General features: G+C 39.4%; 1 protein-coding gene across 5 annotated transcripts in view; it reads right to left on the bottom strand.

The window, feature by feature from the left end:
- Slit2 (slit guidance ligand 2) overlaps positions 1-21,123 on the bottom strand; it is a 338,857-nt gene that overhangs the window by 23,441 nt on the left and 294,293 nt on the right. For all 5 annotated transcript variants that reach the window (NM_022632.2, XM_017599277.3, XM_039092141.2 and 2 more), the window contains 3 exons: positions 13,927-14,020; positions 829-966; positions 499-739 (listed from right to left, as the gene is read on the bottom strand). In NM_022632.2, the coding sequence (NP_072154.2) occupies positions 499-739; positions 829-966; positions 13,927-14,020 (473 nt within the window). The remainder of the gene's footprint in view (positions 1-498; positions 740-828; positions 967-13,926; positions 14,021-21,123) is intronic.

The following is a 21,123-nucleotide window of genomic DNA, read 5'->3' on the forward strand; positions in this document are numbered from 1 at the left end:
TTTGCTTACCAGATAAAACAAGTATGTAACCCCAATTTGTCCAAATACTCTACATTTATTATCCCTAGTCTGGTATAACTCACGCCTCAGGGGCATGAATGACTTCCTTAGTGGTAACTGTCTATGGCTCTTTCTCAAGGCTTTGGGTGAAGAGTTGCAGATGATAGAGAGCCAAGTTAAGGGGTGGTGTCTCAGCCGTGTGCATCTCAGCTGCAGGTTTTAAAGAAAAGCCTTTCCGGTGTGCAGAGGAAGGAATGGCACGGCCATAAAAATTAAAGGCAAAACACCTTCACTCAAACTGTCAAATGAGTGGCAACTTCGGTGCCCAGTCTCCACCCCCACCCCTTTAATGAATTAACATACAAATATTGAAAGGAAAACATCTGATGCTTTTCACTCAGGAAGCTTTTCTTTATTTCCTATCTCAAGCAGCTAAATGTATCTCCCAATCAGTCCAGCTCGGGGGTGGGGGGTTGGGGGAGGGTGGAGATCTCTCACCTGAAGTGTGATGTTTGTCTGAGGTCGAACCTTGGCTGAAGGAATCTGAAGATAGGACTCTTTGTTTACAAAATTCACACTGACCAATTTCTCACACTTCTCTCCCAAGTAGCCAGGCAAACACTGGCATATTGGTTCATTCACCCTGATGATACACTGGGCTCCATTCTGACAATCAAAATTATCACAGGGGCTGGTGCGAGGGAGGACCATGGGTGGAGAAAACTCACAGAACAAGCCACTAGCAAATACAAAGAAACATTAGGTTAGACTAGATGTGCTAGAGCCCTAGAGATGTCTCACCACACACACACGTCCTCATGTTCTCACCTGTAGCCTTCAGGACAGACACATGTGTATCCGTTCACTGCATCTGTGCAATGAGCACCGTTTTTGCACTTGTTATCTTGGCAGTCATCAAAGTCGATGTCACAGTGCTCACCAATGTATCCCGGAGTGCAGTCACACCTGATTCAACAAGGAGATAACGTTTCAAACTTGACTGAGCCAAAAGATCATGAAGAGCCATGGCATTTCATCTGGACAAAATAGCAACATCTCGATATGGAAACTTATTTACAACAGTCTAGTCCTTCCAATTGATGGATGTTTGTGCAATAGGATAGGCTGCACTGGGAGGCATGGCTGTCTTACTTGAAGTCAGAGGAAAGATTAACTCCTTAATGATCGGGAGCATCCTACACCCAGATACAAAGAACTCACTGTACCAAGGTTTCTTCCGCACTTCTTTACACTCTGCCTTTTCTTCTCTTTCACTCCTTATGTTGTCTACAGCGTCCTCATTTTCTGTTCTTTTTAATTCCATTGTCTAATTGGATGATGACAGTCTTATGTGTAAACTTAAACATGCTGCAGTCATTCTACCTGTCCTTCCCGAGTGCTAGGACTGCAGTCATATGCTACCATGGCTGGCAAATTTACAAAGACCATTAAGTATATTTTAAAAGTAGTAAGAGTTTTATTTTGTCATGGACTATATAACACTAGAAAAGAATATAATGTAAGGAAATAAAATTAACTACATCAGACACTGTGAGTTTTAATTAATGATTATGGAAGAGTTCCATTGATTTGATGGACTGTGACATTAGATCCAGTACAAAATTTCTGAGATTAATTCTATGGGCACTACTTTTTTTTTTTAGCTTCTTCACTCCAGTATCCATTCTATTGCTGATGGCAGACTGAGGAAATGGAGAGTATACTCTTTGAACATCTTTGCCATCCTTCTATGCCTTTTAAGAATGTGGATTCAGTAAACACATAGTACCATTCCACAGAGCTGTGATACAGTGATAACATTGTCCCCTTGCACAGGTATCAATATTGTAGGAGAGAAAGCTCAAGCCTTTATCCCATAACATACCCTTTTAAGTGCCTTCTGTGGGAAGTAGATCTTAGGAATCTGACTAGACCCTTGACCCCGAGCTGGTATACCACACTGTTGGATAACCAGTTGCTCAAGGTTCCCTTTAAAAAAAAAACTGGGCTCTGGTGCTGAGCAGTGCAAATCTAGTGGTTATTAAGGAAACCAGGACTTTCTGGTCCTCCAGGAAAATGTCTTACAGCACATGTAATGGTTTACAGAGCATTGTAGTATTCAATTAATCATGGTAACAGCTACTCATGATGTAAAATTTTCACAAAATTTCAGATACACAAAGCAGTAGCCTTCTCAGTGACATTAGATCCTGTTTATTCTGTCCAGCCCTGAATACTTATCATCCACTTATCCATGCTGGATATCCACACCTCTCCAACAGGAACTGAGCAAGGTGTTAATAATCATCCACTTTTACAGCACTGCCATAAACGTGTTTAGGAAACCCTTAGGTAGCAGCCATACTCAATATGACCAGGCCTATTGCCCACATCTTGTAGGCACAGCATCATCTCACATATCATACGAAAGCACAGAGTACAGTTGAGTCCTTAGAGACCAAGGGAATGCCTCTACGGAATTTTTATTATGGTGAAAACTTGTTAAAAGTTTTGTTTTTAACTACTGTTCATCTCTTATTGAAGTCCTTTGCTAGCTTCATTCTATAATATTTAATAAGTACAGGAGGAAAAGAGGGTATATGGGGATTAGCAGCATCCAGTGTTTTAGGCGTTTCATGGATGAGGGATATACTCTCATATGTGTTGTGAAGCTATGGGGACATTGGAAGTTGCACAGGTATGGCCACAGATGGGATAACACTTGTGATAGACCTCTTCATACTCTTGTCCCTCAGAGCACTCTTTTGTTGTGACTTCTTCGGTTTAAATAATAAGGCATCCATGAGTATGTTACCTTTGAGTCTAAAGAAGGGTTTGCTTCTATTTTATGTGTATGTATACACATATGTATATATACATGACAGAAAACCATGTTTTTATCTACTGAGTTTTGACTTTGCAGTTAAATAGAATTCATATTCCAGTCTGGCTTCATTGTTAAGCCTGCTTTTTTTTTTTTTTAATTAACTTGAGTATTTCTTATATACATTTCAAGTGTTATTCCCTTTCCCGGTTTCCGGGCAAACATCCCCCTAACCCCTCCCCTTCCTTATGGGTGTTCCCCTCCCAACCCTCCCCCCATTGCCGCCCTCCGCCCATAGTCTAGTTCACTGGGGGTTCAGTCTTAGCAGGACCCAGGGCTTCCCCTTCCACTGGTGCTCTTACTAGGATATTCATTGCTACCTATGGGGTCAGAGTCCAGGGTCAGTCCATGTATAGTATTTAGGTAGTGGCTTAGTCCCTGGAAGCTCTGGTTGCTTGGCATTGTTGTACTTTTGGGGTCTCGAGCCCCTTCAAGCTCTTCCAGTTCTTTCTCTGATTCCTTCAACGGGGGACCTATTCTCAGTTCAGTGGTTTGCTGCTGGCATTCGCCTCTGTATTTGCTGTATTCTGGCTGTGTCTCTCAGGAGCGATCTACATCCGGCACCTGTCGGTCTGCACTTCTTTGCTTCATCCATCTTGTCTAATTGGGTGGCTGTATATGTATGGGCCACATGTGGGGCAGGCTCTGAATGGGTGTTCCTTCAGTCTCTGTTTTAATCTTTGCCTCTCCCTTCCCTGCCAAGGGTATTCTTTTTCCTCATTTAAAGAAGGAGTGAAGCATTCACATTTTGATCATCCGTCTTGAGTTTCGTTTGTTCTAGGGATCTAGGGTAATTCAAGCATTTGGGCTAATAGCCACTTATCAATGAGTGCATACCATGTATGTCTTTCTGTGATTGGGTTAGCTCACTCAGGATGATATTTTCCAGTTCCAACCATTTGCCTACGAATTTCATAAACTCGTTGTTTTTGATAGCTGAGTAATATTCCATTGTGTAGATGTACCACATTTTCTGTATCCATTCCTCTGTTGAAGGGCATCTGGGTTCTTTCCATTTTCTGGCTATTATAAATAAGGCTGCGATGAACATAGTGGAGCACGTGTCTCTTTTATATGTTGAGGCATCTTTTGGGTATATGCCCAAGAGAGGTATAGCTGGATCCTCAGGCAGTTCAATGTCCAATTTTCTGAGGAACTCCAGACTGATTTCCAGAATGGTTTTACCAGTCTGCAATCCCACCAACAATGGAGGAGTGTTCCTCTTTCTCCACATCCTCGCCAGCATCTGCTGTCACCTGAGTTTTTGATCTTAGCCATTCTCACTGGTGTGAGGTGAAATCTCAGGGTTGTTTTGATTTGCATTTCCCTTATGACTAAAGATGTTGAACATTTCTTTAGGTGTTTCTCAGCCATTCGGCATTCCTCAGCTGTGAATTCTTTGTTTAGCTCTGAACCCCATTTTTTAATAGGGTTATTTGTTTCCCTGCGGTCTAACTTCTTGAGTTCTTTGTATATTTTGGATATAAGGCCTCTATCTGTTGTAGGATTGGTAAAGATCTTTTCCCAATCTGTTGGTTGCCGTTTTGTCCTAACCACAGTGTCCTTTGCCTTACAGAAGCTTTGCAGTTTTATGAGATCCCATTTGTCGATTCTTGATCTTAGAGCGTAAGCCATTGGTGTTTTGTTCAGGAAATTTTTTCCAGTGCCCATGTGTTCCAGATGCTTCCCTAGTTTTTCTTCTATTAGTTTGAGTGTGTCTGGTTTGATGTGGAGGTCCTTGATCCACTTGGACTTAAGCTTTGTACAGGGTGATAAGGATGGATCGATCTGCATTCTTCTACATGTTGCCCTCCAGTTGAACCAGCACCATTTGCTGAAAATGCTATCTTTTTTCCATTGGATGGTTTTGGCTCCTTTGTCAAAAATCAAGTGACCATAGGTGTGTGGGTTCATTTCTGGGTCTTCAATTCTATTCCATTGGTCTATCTGTCTGTCTCTGTACCAATACCATGCAGTTTTTATCACTATTGCTCTGTAATACTGCTTGAGTTCAGGGATAGTGATTCCCCCTGAAGTCCTTTTATTGTTGAGGATAGCTTTAGCTATCCTGGGTTTTTTGTTATTCCAGATGAATTTGCAAATTGTTCTGTCTAACTCTTTGAAGAATTGGATTGGTATTTTGATGGGGATTGCATTGAATCTGTAGATTGCTTTTGGTAAAATGGCCATTTTTACTATATTAATCCTGCCAATCCATGAGCATGGGAGATCTTTCCATCTTCTGAGGTCTTCTTCAATTTCTTTCCTCAGTGTCTTGAAGTTCTTATTGTACAGATCTTTTACTTGCTTGGTTAAAGTCACACCGAGGTACTTTATATTATTTGGGTCTATTATGAAGGGTGTCGTTTCCCTAATTTCTTTCTCGGCTTGTTTCTCTTTTGTATAGAGGAAGGTAACTGATTTATTTGAGTTAATTTTATACCCAGCCACTTTGCTGAAGTTGTTTATCAGCTTTAGTAGTTCTCTGGTGGAACTTTTGGGATCACTTAAATATACTATCATGTCATTTGCAAATAGTGATATTTTGACCTCTTCTTTTCCGATCTGTATCCCCTTGATCTCCTTTTGTTGTCTGATTGCTCTGGCTAGAACTTCAAGAACTATATTGAATAAGTAGGGAGAGAGTGGGCAGCCTTGTCTAGTCCCTGATTTTAGTGGGATTGCTTCAAGTTTCTCTCCATTTAGTTTAATGTTAGCAACTGGTTTGCTGTATATGGCTTTTACTATGTTTAGGTATGGGCCTTGAATTCCTATTCTTTCCAGGACTTTTATCATGAAGGGGTGTTGAATTTTGTCAAATGCTTTCTCAGCATCTAATGAAATGATCATGTGGTTCTGTTCTTTCAGTTTGTTTATATAATGGATCACGTTGATGGTTTTCCGTATATTAAACCATCCCTGCATGCCTGGGATGAAGCCTACTTGATCATGGTGGATGATTGTTTTGATGTGCTCTTGAATTTGGTTTGCCAGAATTTTATTGAGTATTTTTGCGTCGATATTCATAAGGGAAATTGGTCTGAAGTTCTCTTTCTTTGTTGTGTCTTTGTGTGGTTTAGGTATAAGAGTAATTGTGGCTTCGTAGAAGGAATTCGGTAGGGCTCCATCTGTTTCAATTTTGTGGAATAGTTTGGATAATATTGGTATGAGGTCTTCTATGAAGGTTTGATAGAATTCTGCACTAAACCCGTCTGGACCTGGGCTCTTTTTGGTTGGGAGACCTTTAATGACTGCTTCTATTTCCTTAGGAGTTATGGGGTTGTTTAACTGGTTTATCTGTTCCTGATTTAACTTCGATACCTGGTATCTGTCTAGGAAATTGTCCATTTCCTGAAGATTTTCAAGTTTTGTTGAATATAGGTTTTTATAGTAAGATCTGATGATTTTTTGAATTTCCTCTGAATCTGTAGTTATGTCTCCCTTTTCATTTCTGATTTTGTTAATTTGGACGCACTCTCTGTGTCCTCTCGTTAGTCTGGCTAAGGGTTTATCTATCTTGTTGATTTTCTCAAAGAACCAACTTTTGGTTCTGTTGATTCTTTGTATGGTCCTTTTTGTTTCTACTTGGTTGATTTCAGCTCTGAGTTTGATTATTTCCTGCCTTCTACTCCTCCTGGGTGTATTTGCTTCTTTTTGTTCTAGAGCTTTTAGGTGTGCTGTCAAGCTGCTGACATATGCTCTTTCCTGTTTCTTTCTGCAGGCACTCAGCGCTATGAGTTTTCCTCTTAGCACAGCTTTCATTGTGTCCCATAAGTTTGGGTATGTTGTACCTTCATTTTCATTAAATTCTAGAAAGTTTTTAATTTCTTTCTTTATTTCTTCCTTGACCAGGTTATCATTGAGGAGAGCATTGTTCAATTTCCACGTATATGTGGGCATTCTTCCCTTATTGTTATTGAAGACCAGTTTTAGGCCGTGGTGGTCCGATAGCATGCATGGGATTATTTCTATCTTTCTGTACCTGTTGAGGCCCGTTTTTTGACCAATTATATGGTCAATTTTGGAGAAGGAACCATGAGGAGCTGAGAAGAAGGTATATCCTTTTGCTTTAGGATAGAATGTTCTATAAATATCCGTTAAGTCCATTTGGCTCATGACTTCTCTTAGTTTGTCGAAATCACTGTTTAATTTCTGTTTCCATGATCTGTCCATTGATGAGAGTGGGGTGTTGAAATCTCCCACTATTATTGTGTGAGGTGCAATGTGTGTTTTGAGCTTTAGTAAGGTTTCTTTTACGTATGTAGGTGCCCTTGTATTTGGGCCATAGATATTTAGGATTGAGAGTTCATCTTGGTGGATTTTTTCCTTTGATGAATATGAAGTGTCCTTCCTTATCTTTCTTGATGACTTTTAGTTGGAAATTGATTTTATTTGATATTAGAATGGCTACTCCAGCTTGCTTCTTCTGACCATTTGCTTGGAAAGTTGTTTTCCAGCCTTTCACTCTGAGGTAGTGTCTGTCTTTCTCTCTGAGGTGTTTCCTGTAGGCAGCAGAATGCAGGGTCCTTGTTGCGTATCCAGTTTGTTAATCTATGTCTTTTTATTGGGGAGTTGAGGCCATTGATATTGAGAGATATTAAGGAATAGTGATTATTGCTTCCCGTTATATTCATATTTGGATGTGAGGTTATGTTTGTGTGCTTTCATTCTCTTTGTTTTGTTGCCAAGACGATTAGTTTCTTGCTTCTTCTAGGGTATAGCTTGCCTCCTTATGTTGGGCTTTACCATTTATTATCCTTTGTAGTGCTGGATTTGTAGAAAGATATTGTGTAAATTTGGTTTTGTCATGAAATATCTTGGTTTCTCCATCAATGTTAATTGAGAGTTTTGCTGGATATAGTAACCTGGGCTGGCATTTGTGTTCTCTTAGGGTCTGTATGACATCAGTCCAGGATCTTCTGGCCTTCATAGTTTCTGGCGAGAAGTCTGGTGTGATTCTGATAGGTCTGCCTTTATATGTTACTTGACCTTTTTCCCTTACTGCTTTTAATATTCTTTCTTTATTTTGTGAGTTTGGTGTTTTGACAATTATGTGATGGGAGGTGTTTCTTTTCTGGTCCAATCTATTTGGAGTTCTGTAGGCTTCTTGTATGTCTATGGGTATCTCTTTTTTTAGGTTAGGGAAGTTTTCTTCTATGATTTTGTTGAAGATATTTACTGGTCCTTTGAGCTGGGAGTCTTCACTCTCTTCTGTACCTATTATCCTTAGGTTTGATCTTCTCATTGAGTCCTGGATTTCCTGTATGTTTTGGACCAGTAGCTTTTTCTGCTTTACATTATCTTTGACAGTTGAGTCAATGATTTCTATGGAATCTTCTGCTCCTGAGATTCTCTCTTCCATCTCTTGTATTCTGTTGGTGAAGCTTGTATCTACAGCTCCTTGTCTCTTCTTTTGGTTTTCTATATCCAGGGTTGTTTCCATGTGTTCTTTCTTGATTGCTTCTATTTCCATTTTTAATTCCTTCAACTGTTTGATTGTGTTTTCCTGGAATTCTTTCAGGGATTTTTGTGTCTCCTCTCTATGGGCTTCTACTTGTTTATTTATGTTTTCCTGGAATTCTTTCAGGGATTTTTGTGTCTCCTCTCTATGGGCTTCTACTTGTTTATTTATGTTTTCCTGGAATTCTTTCAGGCATTTTTGCGATTCCTCTCTGTAGGCTTCTACTAATTCTCTAAGGGAGTTCTTCACGTCTTTCTTGAAGTCCTCCAGCATCATGATCAAAAATGATTTTGAAACTAGATCTTGCTTTTCTGGTGTGTTTGGATATTCCATGTTTGTTTTGGTGGGAGAATTGGGCTCCGATGATGCCATGTAGTCTTGGTTTCTGTTGCTTGGGTTCCTGCGCTTGCCTCTCACCATCAGATTATCTCTAGTGTTACTTTGTTCTGCTATTTCTGACAGTGGCTAGACTGTCCTATAAGCCTGTGCGTCAGGAGTGCTGTAGACCTGTTTTCCTCTCTTTCAGTCAGTTATGGGGACAGAGTGTTCTGCTTTCGGGCGTGTAGTTTTTCCTCTCTACAGGTCTTCAGCTGTTCCTGTGGGCCTGTGTCTTGAGTTCACCAGGCAGCTTTCTTGTAGCAGAAAATTTGGTCTTACCTGTGGTCCTGAGGCTCAAGTTCGCTCGTGGGGTGCTGCCCACGGGCTCTCTGCAGCGGCAGCAACCAGGAAGACATGTGCCGCCCCTTCCGGGAGCTTCAGTGCACCAGGGTTCCAGATGGTCTTTGGCTTTTTCCTCTGGCGTCCGAGATGTGTGTGCAGAGAGCAGTCTCTTCTGGTTTCCCAGGCTTGTCTGCCTCTCTGAAGGTTCAGCTCTCCCTCCCACGGGATTTGGGTGCAGAGAACTCTTTATCCGGTCTGTTTCCTTCAGGTTCTGGCGGTGTCTCAGGCAGGGGTCCTGCCGCTCCTGGGCCCTCCCCCACGGGAGCCCAGAGGCCTTATACAGTTTCCTCTTGGGCCAGGGATGTGGGCAGGGGTGAGCAGTGTTGGTGGTCTCTTCCGCTCTGCAGCCTCAGGAGTGCCCACCTGACCAGGCGGTTGGGTCTCTCTCTCACAGGGTCTGGGGGCAGAGAGCTGCTGCGGGCCGGGATCCGCGGGTGTGGGACTTCCAGTAAACACAGAACGTGCCCGGTCCTAGAGGAATTCTGCTTCCGTGTGTCCCAAGCTCACCAGGCAGCTTTCTCGCAGCAGAAAAGTTGGTCTTACCTGTGGTCCCGAGGTTCAAGTTCGCTCGTGGGGTGCTGCCCACGGGCTCTCTGCAGCTTAATGAAACTAAATATTTCAACACTCACCACATGATGTTTAATATATGTACATACTGTGTAATAATAGCCACAATACAATTAATTAAATATTCATCACTTCTCTGTGATGGCTAGTATTGTCTACTTGACATGGGTCACTTGGGAGATGGGCTTCTGGGCATGCATATGAGGGATCATCTGGACTGCATGGGTTAAGATAGGAAGGTCTCCTGCTAGTGGGTGGTGCCATTCCTTGCCTGGTATCCCCGACTGTATATATGAGGAGAGGAAAGTGAATGAAAGTGTGTCTTCACCTTGCTCTCTGCTTTCTGGTAGTTGATGTAATGTTGCTTCATGCCCCTGTCACCCTAACCACCTGGTCATGCATGCACCGTGTGCCAGAGTAAATGCTTGTGCCTCCATATTGTTTTGGTCAAGTGGTATTGTCACAGTATGAAGAAAAGAAACTAGTATCCCTTGTATAGTTAACACACACACACACACACACACACATTTACTTTTATAGTAAGAACAATTATGACCTCATCTCTTAGCAAATATATGGTGCTGTTAACAATAGGTCACAGAACACATGTCCCTATAAATTCTTAAGATTGGGGACTAATGTCCCTCCACTTCCATTACCCCTAAATCATGGCATTACCCTCTGCTCTGTTTCTATGAGCTCAACTTTTAAAATTCCAAATGCAATTAGCATCCCACATCATCTGTCTTCCTATGTTTGGATTATTTCACATGCTGTAAAACAACATTTCAATTAAGACACTTAACATCCAAGTGTCCCTCTCCAATCTACAACATGGTATAATGTCAGCTCTACAAGGTATGTTAAATATTAAGTAAAATGCTATGTGTAAAGTCCCTAACATTTATTTAGGTATCAGAATGATCAAAAAGTGGCTTCAAATTTCATAACTATGAGTCTTGAATTTCCAAGAAAGGTTTTTATATGTATTTTCTACTAATTATGTAGTATTCTATAAAAATATATTTAAATGAATAAAGATAGTTAAAACAAACACCTGATTGAATGTGGCATTGCTGATTGCCACGGGTGTTGTCTGAAGATGCAAAATAAGGTTATTTACTGGAGCGCTCATATATTAATACAAATGGGGGTACTGTTCTTCTGACAGAGCCGTGCATGTTGCATATATGGCTTAGAAAGTAAATGAGCGCATTCAGAGGCCTGCTTGCACTGAGGTTGCTTGGTTTTAACACTAAATCACAATAAAGAGAAGTACACAGCAAGCCTGAAGCTAAATGGACCCTAAGTGGCCGTACACATTCTCGAATAGATGGACGGGGCCCTGGAAGGGAGCTTCCATCAATGTTAATGTAGGCTGCGCCACTGAAGTGCTGAACATTAAAAAGAAGACGGGCTTTGAAACGCTCTGAATTATTTATCTGAGAAAAGAAATCAAAGTAAAAGATAAGAGAACCATACACTTAGCACAGTAGCTGTCTAGGAGATACTTTATGCCCTCTTTCCCCCAACTACTACTTTTTAAGTCCCTTAGAACTAGCAGCTATATCATGACCGATTACGCTGTCTTTCCCTTGGTTTAAGACAGGGAGGAACATTTAAATAAGAATTTCCCACCTCGTCTGTGACCAACAAAGCCTATTACATCTCCTCAATTCTACTGTCTCATGAGGAATGAGGGAAGAAATATAAAATGTATACATGTAATGTAAAATATGTACATATATACATATATATATACATGTTGTTTAGGACTCTAAATGCTAACTAAGATGTATTCTTGAAAATACTGCTTATGGCATATCACACTCTAAAAATATCTCACAGCAACTCAGGAGATTTATGAAGTGTAGATGAAGCATGAAAAGTCAGAGCAGCTCTGTCAACTTACTAATACGAAAAGGAAATTGAAGTAACATTATAACTTGTCCAAACAACATTTCTCAGTAAAGCTTTTCCCCACAAGCTCCCTCTTGTTTGGTTTTTAAGAGCATTTTCTTTCTGCAGCTATGCCTCCCACAGTGTGCAATTATTCATAAGATGGGAGCGATAGCACACTCTCTGACTTAACCTGTTTTCAGCTCAACTACACACAGCTATAACACAAGCTTGTGAGTTATCGGCCGGTGAAGACAGAGGGCCTTCAAATCAGCCTACCTAGCTTGTAGCAAGGCATACTCTCGAGAGTATGCAGCTTAATTGCTAGTAATAGAAAATACTTAATTAAGAATCAGTCCTTTGTTTAAAATGAGCTCTCCTCGTTTAACATTGTTTCCATTGAGTCTTACTAATAATGTGTCTTGGAATTATGCAAAGGCCCATGTAACCTGTTTATCAGATAGAGTGTCCCAGGAAACCGTTCTTGTAATTTCTCTGCAAAGTGGTAATGGTTGCTCCACATAAGTGATGTCGTTTTGAGGTGCCACCTTTGACTTTGGGCAGATCAAAGCCATTGGGAGGTAAAGCAGTTGTTGTACAGAGTTGGGTGGAATAAAATGCAGTGCAGCACTGTGTATAAAATAAAATAATTTATAAGACTTCTAGTCTTTTGGTAGAATTGGAAATTAAATATAACTAAAGATGGACTCAGAACTACAGACTTTTTTTTTTTTTTTTTTGGTTTCCCAGTATGGTAGTATAGTCAGGATGTGCTACAACTATATCCATGTATTCTGAAGACTTAAGTTTTAAAACAAATTGACTAGTAGTATTGTGAAAAGAAAATTCTGTAACTATTTACATCACTGTTACCACTGGAAGACAGTGGTCTCTGTTGGCACTGACCTCACTTTGCCACTCCACTCTGAATATGTGATAATCTATTTTGTAATGATCTAAATCCTTACAGGGCCTATGTTTGCTACCTATTACTTTAGCTACCCAGGAGGCTAAGTGAATAAATCACAGGTTTGAGGGTAGCCTAAGCAACTTGGTAAGAGCCTCTCAGCATGTAATTGAAAGTAAAAAGACTGAAGACACAGATGAGGGTGGGGGCCTTTGTCTAGCAAAGGCAAGGCTGAGTTGAATTCTTAGCAATAAAAAAAAATCAAAGTCTTTGATATACACTTCAAATTTCATTTGCTCATAAGATGTTTCCCAGACATGAGTGAATTTAACTTCTGAGTTAACTTGTATTTATAACAATTACAAGGCTCCATTTATTTCACTGAGGAAATTAAGTATGGAGAGTTACGTAGTGGTGAAGAACTACAGAAATGAAGCATAATATCATCTTATCACCCCATACTTGGGTGACTATAGATGCTGCTTATATAAACACTGGCTGATAGAGTCTTTGTTATTGTCTTATGTAACCATGGCTTCTCTCCTGAATATAACTGTGTCATCCCCTAGAATCCAATCTGAAGTTGATTCCAAGCCAACCATGGTAATAATAAGCTAGAAAGGTTGTTAATACGAATGTGGTTTCCATGAGCCACATAATTGCAAATGTTACATCTAAATTCAGTTCTACCAGTAAATTAATGGGGATCATTAGCACAGGTACCTGACCTTTCTTGACTAAAACTCCCTTGTGTTTTAAATGAAGAATTTAGGCGAGATGACGGTTAAGTTACTGCCAGCTCTAAAACTACTGAAAGCTCATTACTATTTTTCAAGGTTGAAACAAAGGTATCATCTGATTTAGTATCTAGCATATTTCAGAAATATTGTGAGTGGGAAAAGAAATTATTTTGATTTGTCTTTTAGCTCACTTGAGGGAGCTCTCTATGCAGTGTGAATGGGTAGTATTAGATCTCAAGAACAAGGTTAATAATGGTGCTTATCGATAATTACAGAAAGACAACACACACAAGCCAGGGTTGAGCAGAGTAGCCCGGTCACAGTATCACAGTGTTTTGCTCAGCCTCCATGGTCGACTGGCTGTTCTAGACCATAGAGTTTTCAGTTACATCAAAACCAGTTTCTATGTTTACCTGGTGGATGTTAGAGAATTAATTGAATTGACCTTTAAACACATGTAAGGAAGCTAATTCAAAGGCTGTTTTGTAGCATAAAGGGCTTCCTAGATATTGTGATGAACAAAAGCTTTCCTGCTTTATTTATTTATTCATTTTTACTGTGCTAATAAAGGTCCGTAGTTCACACTACTATTTGCAAAACTGTCACAAACACTAGGGTGGATGCGACCCATGCTATAATCTTTGGCAAAATTGTGAAACTCAGGATGGTGAAGGAGACACATTCCTCAGAGAAATCCCCCAACCCAATTCCCAACTCCACTGTGAGCGCCAACTGGCCTTGGACTTACTTGAATCCCTTTGGCGTCAGGATGCACTTGGAGTCATGCTGGCAGGGATTCAGGTCTTGTGCACAGAAGTCCAGTTTTTCCTCACACAGTTCGCCTGCAATAGGACAGGTAGTGTTAGTTCTTCAGTGAGGGTAGGCAGGCATAAACCAGGAGGCTGCATCACAGCTCATGCTTGAAAACAACGCAAAATAGAGCCCACCCCACAAGGTATGGGGGCAGAAGATCACATGCCCAAGTTCAATCCTGGCTCCGCTGCTAAACGGGCTCAAGGCTTTGGGTAAGGCCGATAAAGTGGTATGAGGTTAATGTGAGACCCTTTAGAATTTACTGGATTAGGAAAAGAACTTTGAATGTTTTTCATTCTTCCTTCCTTAAGTTTTACATTTACTCACATTATTTTAAAACTGAAGTATAACATAGCCACATAAAATGAAGAAAGACCACCCCCCCACACACAAAACTTTTCAAAAATAACTGATTCAGAGTGACCAGGATCTATCTATACCCTGAAACATGTTTATTCCTATCCTTGTAGCCTCCCTCACTACACTTCTATGTGCCCACTACTAACTTGACAATATAATGGGATTTGGGCCTATTTTGACCTTAACATAAACAAGGTAATTTGAAATGGAATATTTTTGTATTTTCTTTTTTTAATTAGGCTTATTTTTCTATAATCTTGTGTCTTATAAACATTGTTTCTATGTGTCACAAAAACGAACAAAGAATAACTACTAATCATCCCATTGTGATATGTATGTGTATATATATATATGTATATATATATATATAGAGAGAGAGAGAGACAGAGACAGAGACAGAGAGACAGAGAGACAGAGAGACAGAGAGACAGAGAGACAGAGAGAAAGAGAGAGAACAGTTCCTTAGGACTATCAGGTTAGGAATTGTAAATTTTACTAATGAATGAGAAATGAGACTATAACCATGTGGATTCTAAGCACTGTCTAATGAATTATAATTTTATCAATGAATGAACTACTAACATAACCAGACAGCTGGTAGATACTCTATACAGGACTGCATTTCTGAAAATTCATGAGGAAACGTCTAATGATTCATGTTATGACTATTTCAAATACATGCAGCCAGGTACTGTTCATTTTCTTTCCATGAGAATTTCTATGTCTGTAAACCTGTGGTAGAAAACTTTAACCCTGTATGTCCATGGTAAGGTAGCTTTAAAATTCTTTACTTGATGTTTATTATTTCAAGGACTCCTACCCTAAGCGACTTTGATGGTTATAGATTGATTTCATTGTGGAAATCATCTGGTGGGGTACAGGCTATATATAATAGTTACAACAAAGTCTGAATTGTGACCAATGAGAGCAGGCATTTGAGAGAAATAAAAGCATTAATTCTACAGACTTTTTAGCTTGTCCACAAATATGAATTCGCTTTATAAATATGGAGGAAGGGCAAGGGTTCCTCCTTTGTTCATTTTAATCCTGGCCAAACCAATGAATCCAGGGAAACCATAATTCATAAACACTGTGGGGCTGTTAGAGATGCTGGGGTTACTATGATAAAGTGAGCAGATCTGTCTTTACATGTTTTCCAGTGCACAAGCAGAGAAGAATGCTGAGCTTGGAAAAGAACACCCAGACTGGGTCTCATCTCCGAGTGAAAACACCCATAATGGAGGACTGACCTTTCCTTCTTACTGAGGACTTTCTCCCTAGATTCCATTCATTCCATAGAATGAAACAAGAGAAGTGTCTGAGGAAATGCTGTCGATCAGATAGCTAAATCTTTCATGAATGGTTTTAGAGTGAGCACCCAACTGACATGGGAAAAGTTACCTAATGTCATGTATGGATTTCTTATTGTTACACAAAGAGCATACAAATGTTAGTCATTGCAGAAGTTGTCCATAAAAATATTTTTATATGTGGCCACTGCATGGCTAACCACATGACTCTGATACATGATTGGCCAATTACTTCAAAGATAAAGAAGCTCTTTTAGTCGCTAAGAAACACCACCAAAGCACCGGGTGCATGTGATTACTGTTTAACTCACCATTCAAGATCCATCTACCTAGACTCTTGTCACTATAGTCCATTCATCAATGTATAAATTAACTCCATGCTTAAGCTAATGTTTCTTTTCTCTTATGCTTTAATAAGCTCCTTTTATATTCAAGTTGTCAATTTCCTATTCATGCCTGTAGCATGACTATATGGTAAGGCAGTGGCTGCACTGTTGTAGATATATTCTTCTTCTTCACCATCACCATACCCACCACCACCACCACCACCACCACCACCACCACCACCACCACCACCACCATCATCATCATCATCATCATCATCATCATCATCATCATCGCTATTTCACTCATTCCTTCACTACATGAGCACTCTGGGCACAAATCCTGGTGTGTTTGAGCTCACCTCATCCTGGGCTGTGATTTATAAGGTTCCAACTCAAATGCCATCTACTGAGCAAGCAATAGTCAAGGCAAGAGTTCCAGCTTGTCTCCTATTCACGTTGGGTTAGTTTTTAATCCTTCCATACTTCTTAATTTTGCAAGTTAATAACTAAATCATCTCTACTAATGTAGCTAGGCTTTTAAATTTGTACTTTAAAATTTCCCAGATGGAACATTAAAATAAATGCTCTCCTGGGCTCTTTCTTTAATTTCCTAATTGTGTTTAATTCTGCCACATTTGGGAGCAGAGAAACTTTGAAAGTGCAAATGGCATCCTGCAGTGAGTCTTGGGAGCTGAGTTTGCCGTGGGAAATAAGCGATGTTCCGGAGACAGGCACTGCACTAACGATGCACATAAAATCTGGAAACTGCAGGAGTAACAGCGCTGTGCTTCCAGGAAGAAGAGGAGCAGATATAACAGAGACCCCTGACTTATTATTGAAATAGTATGCAGCCCTTATGAAGTGAGAAGGGCATCTTACTTAGTTTTTAAGTGTATGTATCCAAATTATTCTCAGAAGGAAAACAACAGAAAATTTAAAAAAAATGTTGACTTTTGTTTTTCATTGCTCAGAAGATTGAGGTAACTTCGGTGACTGCCCCCATTTTGAGATGATCGTTTTCAAGATGACAGGAAAAACAAGGTGGGCATATTCTTAATTTTATCCTATATAGTTAGGTTAAAATCGACTGACCAATTAGCAGACCTTTATGTAATTAACTTGGCATGAGAAAATGTGTCAGTTCATTTGATTGGCTTAGAGAAATATGGTAGAGTGATGGGCCAGTGGCTGTGCCCATCTAACTCTCAACACACATGAATGCAGACAAACTTTGCCTCTGTGAAACTCAGGAAATCATAATTACTTTTTACTTTGATCCCTTAAAAGTCTCAATGATAACACAATACATGGGACATAGTGGTTTCATGGTATTTGTAACACCACTTTTGATTAGATGAGCAAATTCATTCTCCCAATGTATCAGCTTTTAACAGTTTTTGAAGGAAGGGGCTCCCAGATTGTATTACTTTCAGACACTGAAGAGGAATGAGTGAACCATGATGGCTGTTGCTTAGGGGAACAAAGAGTAATCAGTAATCCATTGTATGTAGACCTAAAATGGCTCAAGAACATTTGTCCATGCCAGACATTATATCACATATTACATGTTTTAAATGGATGTCTTATTATTTTTTTATTATGAAATCAGGCCTAGTTCTTTGATCATATCCTTGCTGTATATCTGGTTGGGAAAAAAATGGGTTAGAAATAAACAAATCCTCTATCATTGTGTATGAGGAAACACTGGATCAATGATACAAGAGAGTATGATGCTACAAAGTCCCACCCTTGAGAAATAACTACAAACTATTGGCTACTAAACCTCTGTGAAAATATTTTTCTGCATTTTTTGATGCAGTGGTCATATGACCACTCGTCTTCCTTGCCAAGGACAGTCCTAATTTATATCTGCTCTTTCAAGGTAATTACTGAGTAAACTCCAGTGTACTCTCATGGATACCCTAGTTTTGATGAAAAATGTGATGGTCACTTCCTAGGCAGAATGATAAAATTTGGATCATCAGAGTTTATAAGGTGTGATTTGGAGTGAAGAATGACCCCAACATGAAGAGATTCTGCGAGGAATCTATTCTCATTGGTGAAAATAATGTGTGTGTGTGTGTGTGTGTGTGTGTGTGTGTGTGTGTGTGTGTGTGTTTGGTGTGTTTCTCCTTGAAGAGTCTTTTGCAACTATATAGGATATCAAAGAATTGTCTGTTTGAAATGAACTAGTTTTATTGCTCTGGGCCTCTGTTCTTCATTTATAAAGGGGGTTTTTGAACTAAAGTTATAAAGTTTAACTGTGTCTCTAAAATAGCCTTTTTGTAAAAGAAAAATTCCTCTGAAGAGATGGATGGCATAGATAGGAAGGTAACAGAGCGCTACACTGAGTGACACAATACAACATTATGACATTCAGTGGGAAAAAGAAATGTCAGCATGAGCACAGAGCCCTCGGAGTACCAATAAACAGGGAAGACACAGAAGCCTCAATACACACTGAGGGCTCTTCTGGGAAACAGTACCTTGAGTGAGCCTTGACTTCATGTCAGATATATGTGTTTAACTGATATTACTATTGCGTCTTAAAACACAATGGGGGGAATTCTGGAAATTCTGTTTATTGTCCTTCTCTTGTGTCTTATCTTTGTACTCAAATTTCTGACTGCAGTCTACTAGTCTTTAATATTTATATCATGTTTTTCTAGCTGCTTTTCTGTAATAATGCTTAACTTTTAACTGTCACCTCATTTTTATTAAAGTCTTTTACTTAAATTAATATTTATCTTAATGACTTTGCTTTTCATAGAAATTCTAACTTTGCATCCAGACCAACAAGGATTTTCTATCAGTTTTGTTCTTTGCACAGAAACACTCTCTGCCTTTAGATTTCTCCAAGGACACATAGGTGTCAAAATGGAGGTGCTAAGACATTTAACTTGAACAACTTCCTCTCTCTCCTATTTTTGAAGGTTATGGTTTTTTCTCTTTTTGAGATTACAATACAATCAAATCATTTTTCTCTTCCCCCTTTTCCTTCCAAACTATCCCATTTACTTCTCTCTCCTCTTCTGCATTCATGGTCTCTTTCCCCATTGATTGTTTTTATAAGCATAAATTTATAAGCATGTAAATATATATTTCTAACTATATGTTCAGTCTGTATAATGTTATTTGTATGTTTTTTTTTAAGGCTAACCACCTGGTATTGGATAAGTGGTGTTCTCTTCCTTGGGGAAGACTATTTCTCAGGATCTCAGTTCTCATGTTTAGGTAGTCAAGTTGGTGGGACTTAATGAGATGAGCCTCTGAAATTAGTAGGATCACAGTCTCATCTCTGACTCCCTGGTCCTCTGCTCTTAGAAGCTTTCTGCCCCTCTTCTACAACATTCCCCGACTGTTAGGTATGGTTATGTTCTGTCAATGTATTAATTAAGACAGGGCTCCACAACTCTGCATTTAGATTGGTTGTGATTTTCTGTAATTATTTCCATCTGTTCCAAAGAGACCTTTTCTTGATGAGGGATGAGGACTGCACTTATCTGGGTCACACTGTAGTTTTAGTGTCAACTATGTATGGGGACTCATGACCATGGTTGGGGAATAATGATGATCATCTGAAAAGTTGCCCCATTCCTATGGAATTTGTCCACGAGGGAAAGAATTAAGGAAAACATATTAATGAATTATATCACAACCTCATTTAAAATGCCTCTTTGAATCTAAGCAAGAAAGGTTCCTGGTGCTCTCAAAGGATGATGCCGTGGGCAACAACAGACTGGGATTCTGAATGAGAGAGACTTAGAGATGTGAAGGTAGAAAAGATGTTGGGGGATCCTAGGTAGAAGGCTAGAGAGCGAAGCTGTGAGAGATCAAGAGTGAGACAAGGATACCAGGGCTCCACACGAGGCCATAAAGTCAGCAATGGGCACATTTGATTTAGTTATATTAGCAGAAGCAAAAGAAAGAAACATTTTTAAAAGCTATAACAAAGACAATAGACTATCTTCTATCCAGGAGATAAAATAATTTGGTCATTTTGTATCATGATCAGTATTTCTGGAAATTTCTAACCCAAATTCACCATTTAAACTATTAATTTATTTTACACAACATGGATCCATACACAAGGATACTATTAGTAATTGAATGAGAGACTACCCAGATTTTCAAATAGCTCAAACTTTGAATTCCAGTTAGGAATGTCTAGCACAAAGAGAAGGAAAGGCTATTACATGGTGTTGGTGGACACTCAACTGTTATGTCTTACCATAGCTAACATCTGCTAGTTCACCTCGATTCAGTTCTACTTTTGTTTACAGATATGTGATCTGGAAATACATTCTGAAAATTGTGAATGCGTGAATGCATGGGGAAGGATGAGGGGCTGACAATGCAGGCTATTCTTAAATACAATCAAAGTAGTTATTTTGATATCATTAATATTAATATGAGGGAGATGGAATACAGAGCAGCGATCTAAATAACTGAATTGGGATTCTAGTGTTAAACTTAATCAGTTATGACATTTGTGAGTACAGTTGTAACAAGGGAGGAAGTCTGGTTAAAATCCTGAGTGAATCCCCAGGATACATTCTTGTAAAGTAAAACACATCATTCTTTGAAAGTTTGTGCTTTTAATTTTGTGTAAGAAAAGCCTGGATAGATTGTGCTAATTTTATTAGATATGCATTAGATCAGCAAAAGAAAGTGTTGAAATATGCAACTGACCTGATAAACTGCACGGAATTTTATTTTTGAAATATAGCATGCAAGGGCAAGGGGTTCCTTCATGTACATTTTTGGAAATCTCCATTCCCATCAATCATGTACTCAGTGGTAAAAACAATGTGAAAGGTTAGCCCTGGCTCATCTGTTGCTTGTGGGACAATATATTTTAAATGTTAATTAAGGTATAGAAAGTACAGGTGACCTAAAGGAGCAAGAGAATAACAGCTGGGGATTGTGTTCTGAGTCCAACATGTCTTGAACATTATCCGAGGTCACTCATCTTTACGATTGATTTTGGGAAAATGATTAAGACTGTAGAAATCCAGATAAGTCCAGTAACAAAGGGACTGTGTACATTACCCCACAAATGGTATGTCTGAGAACACTTAAGATGAATGGATCTGGTTGTTTCTCTTTGCCAAATTTTAAAACTAAAAGTAGAAC

This window comes from Rattus norvegicus, chromosome 14 (assembly GCF_036323735.1).
Source record: "Rattus norvegicus strain BN/NHsdMcwi chromosome 14, GRCr8, whole genome shotgun sequence".
NCBI lineage: Eukaryota > Metazoa > Chordata > Mammalia > Rodentia > Muridae > Rattus > Rattus norvegicus.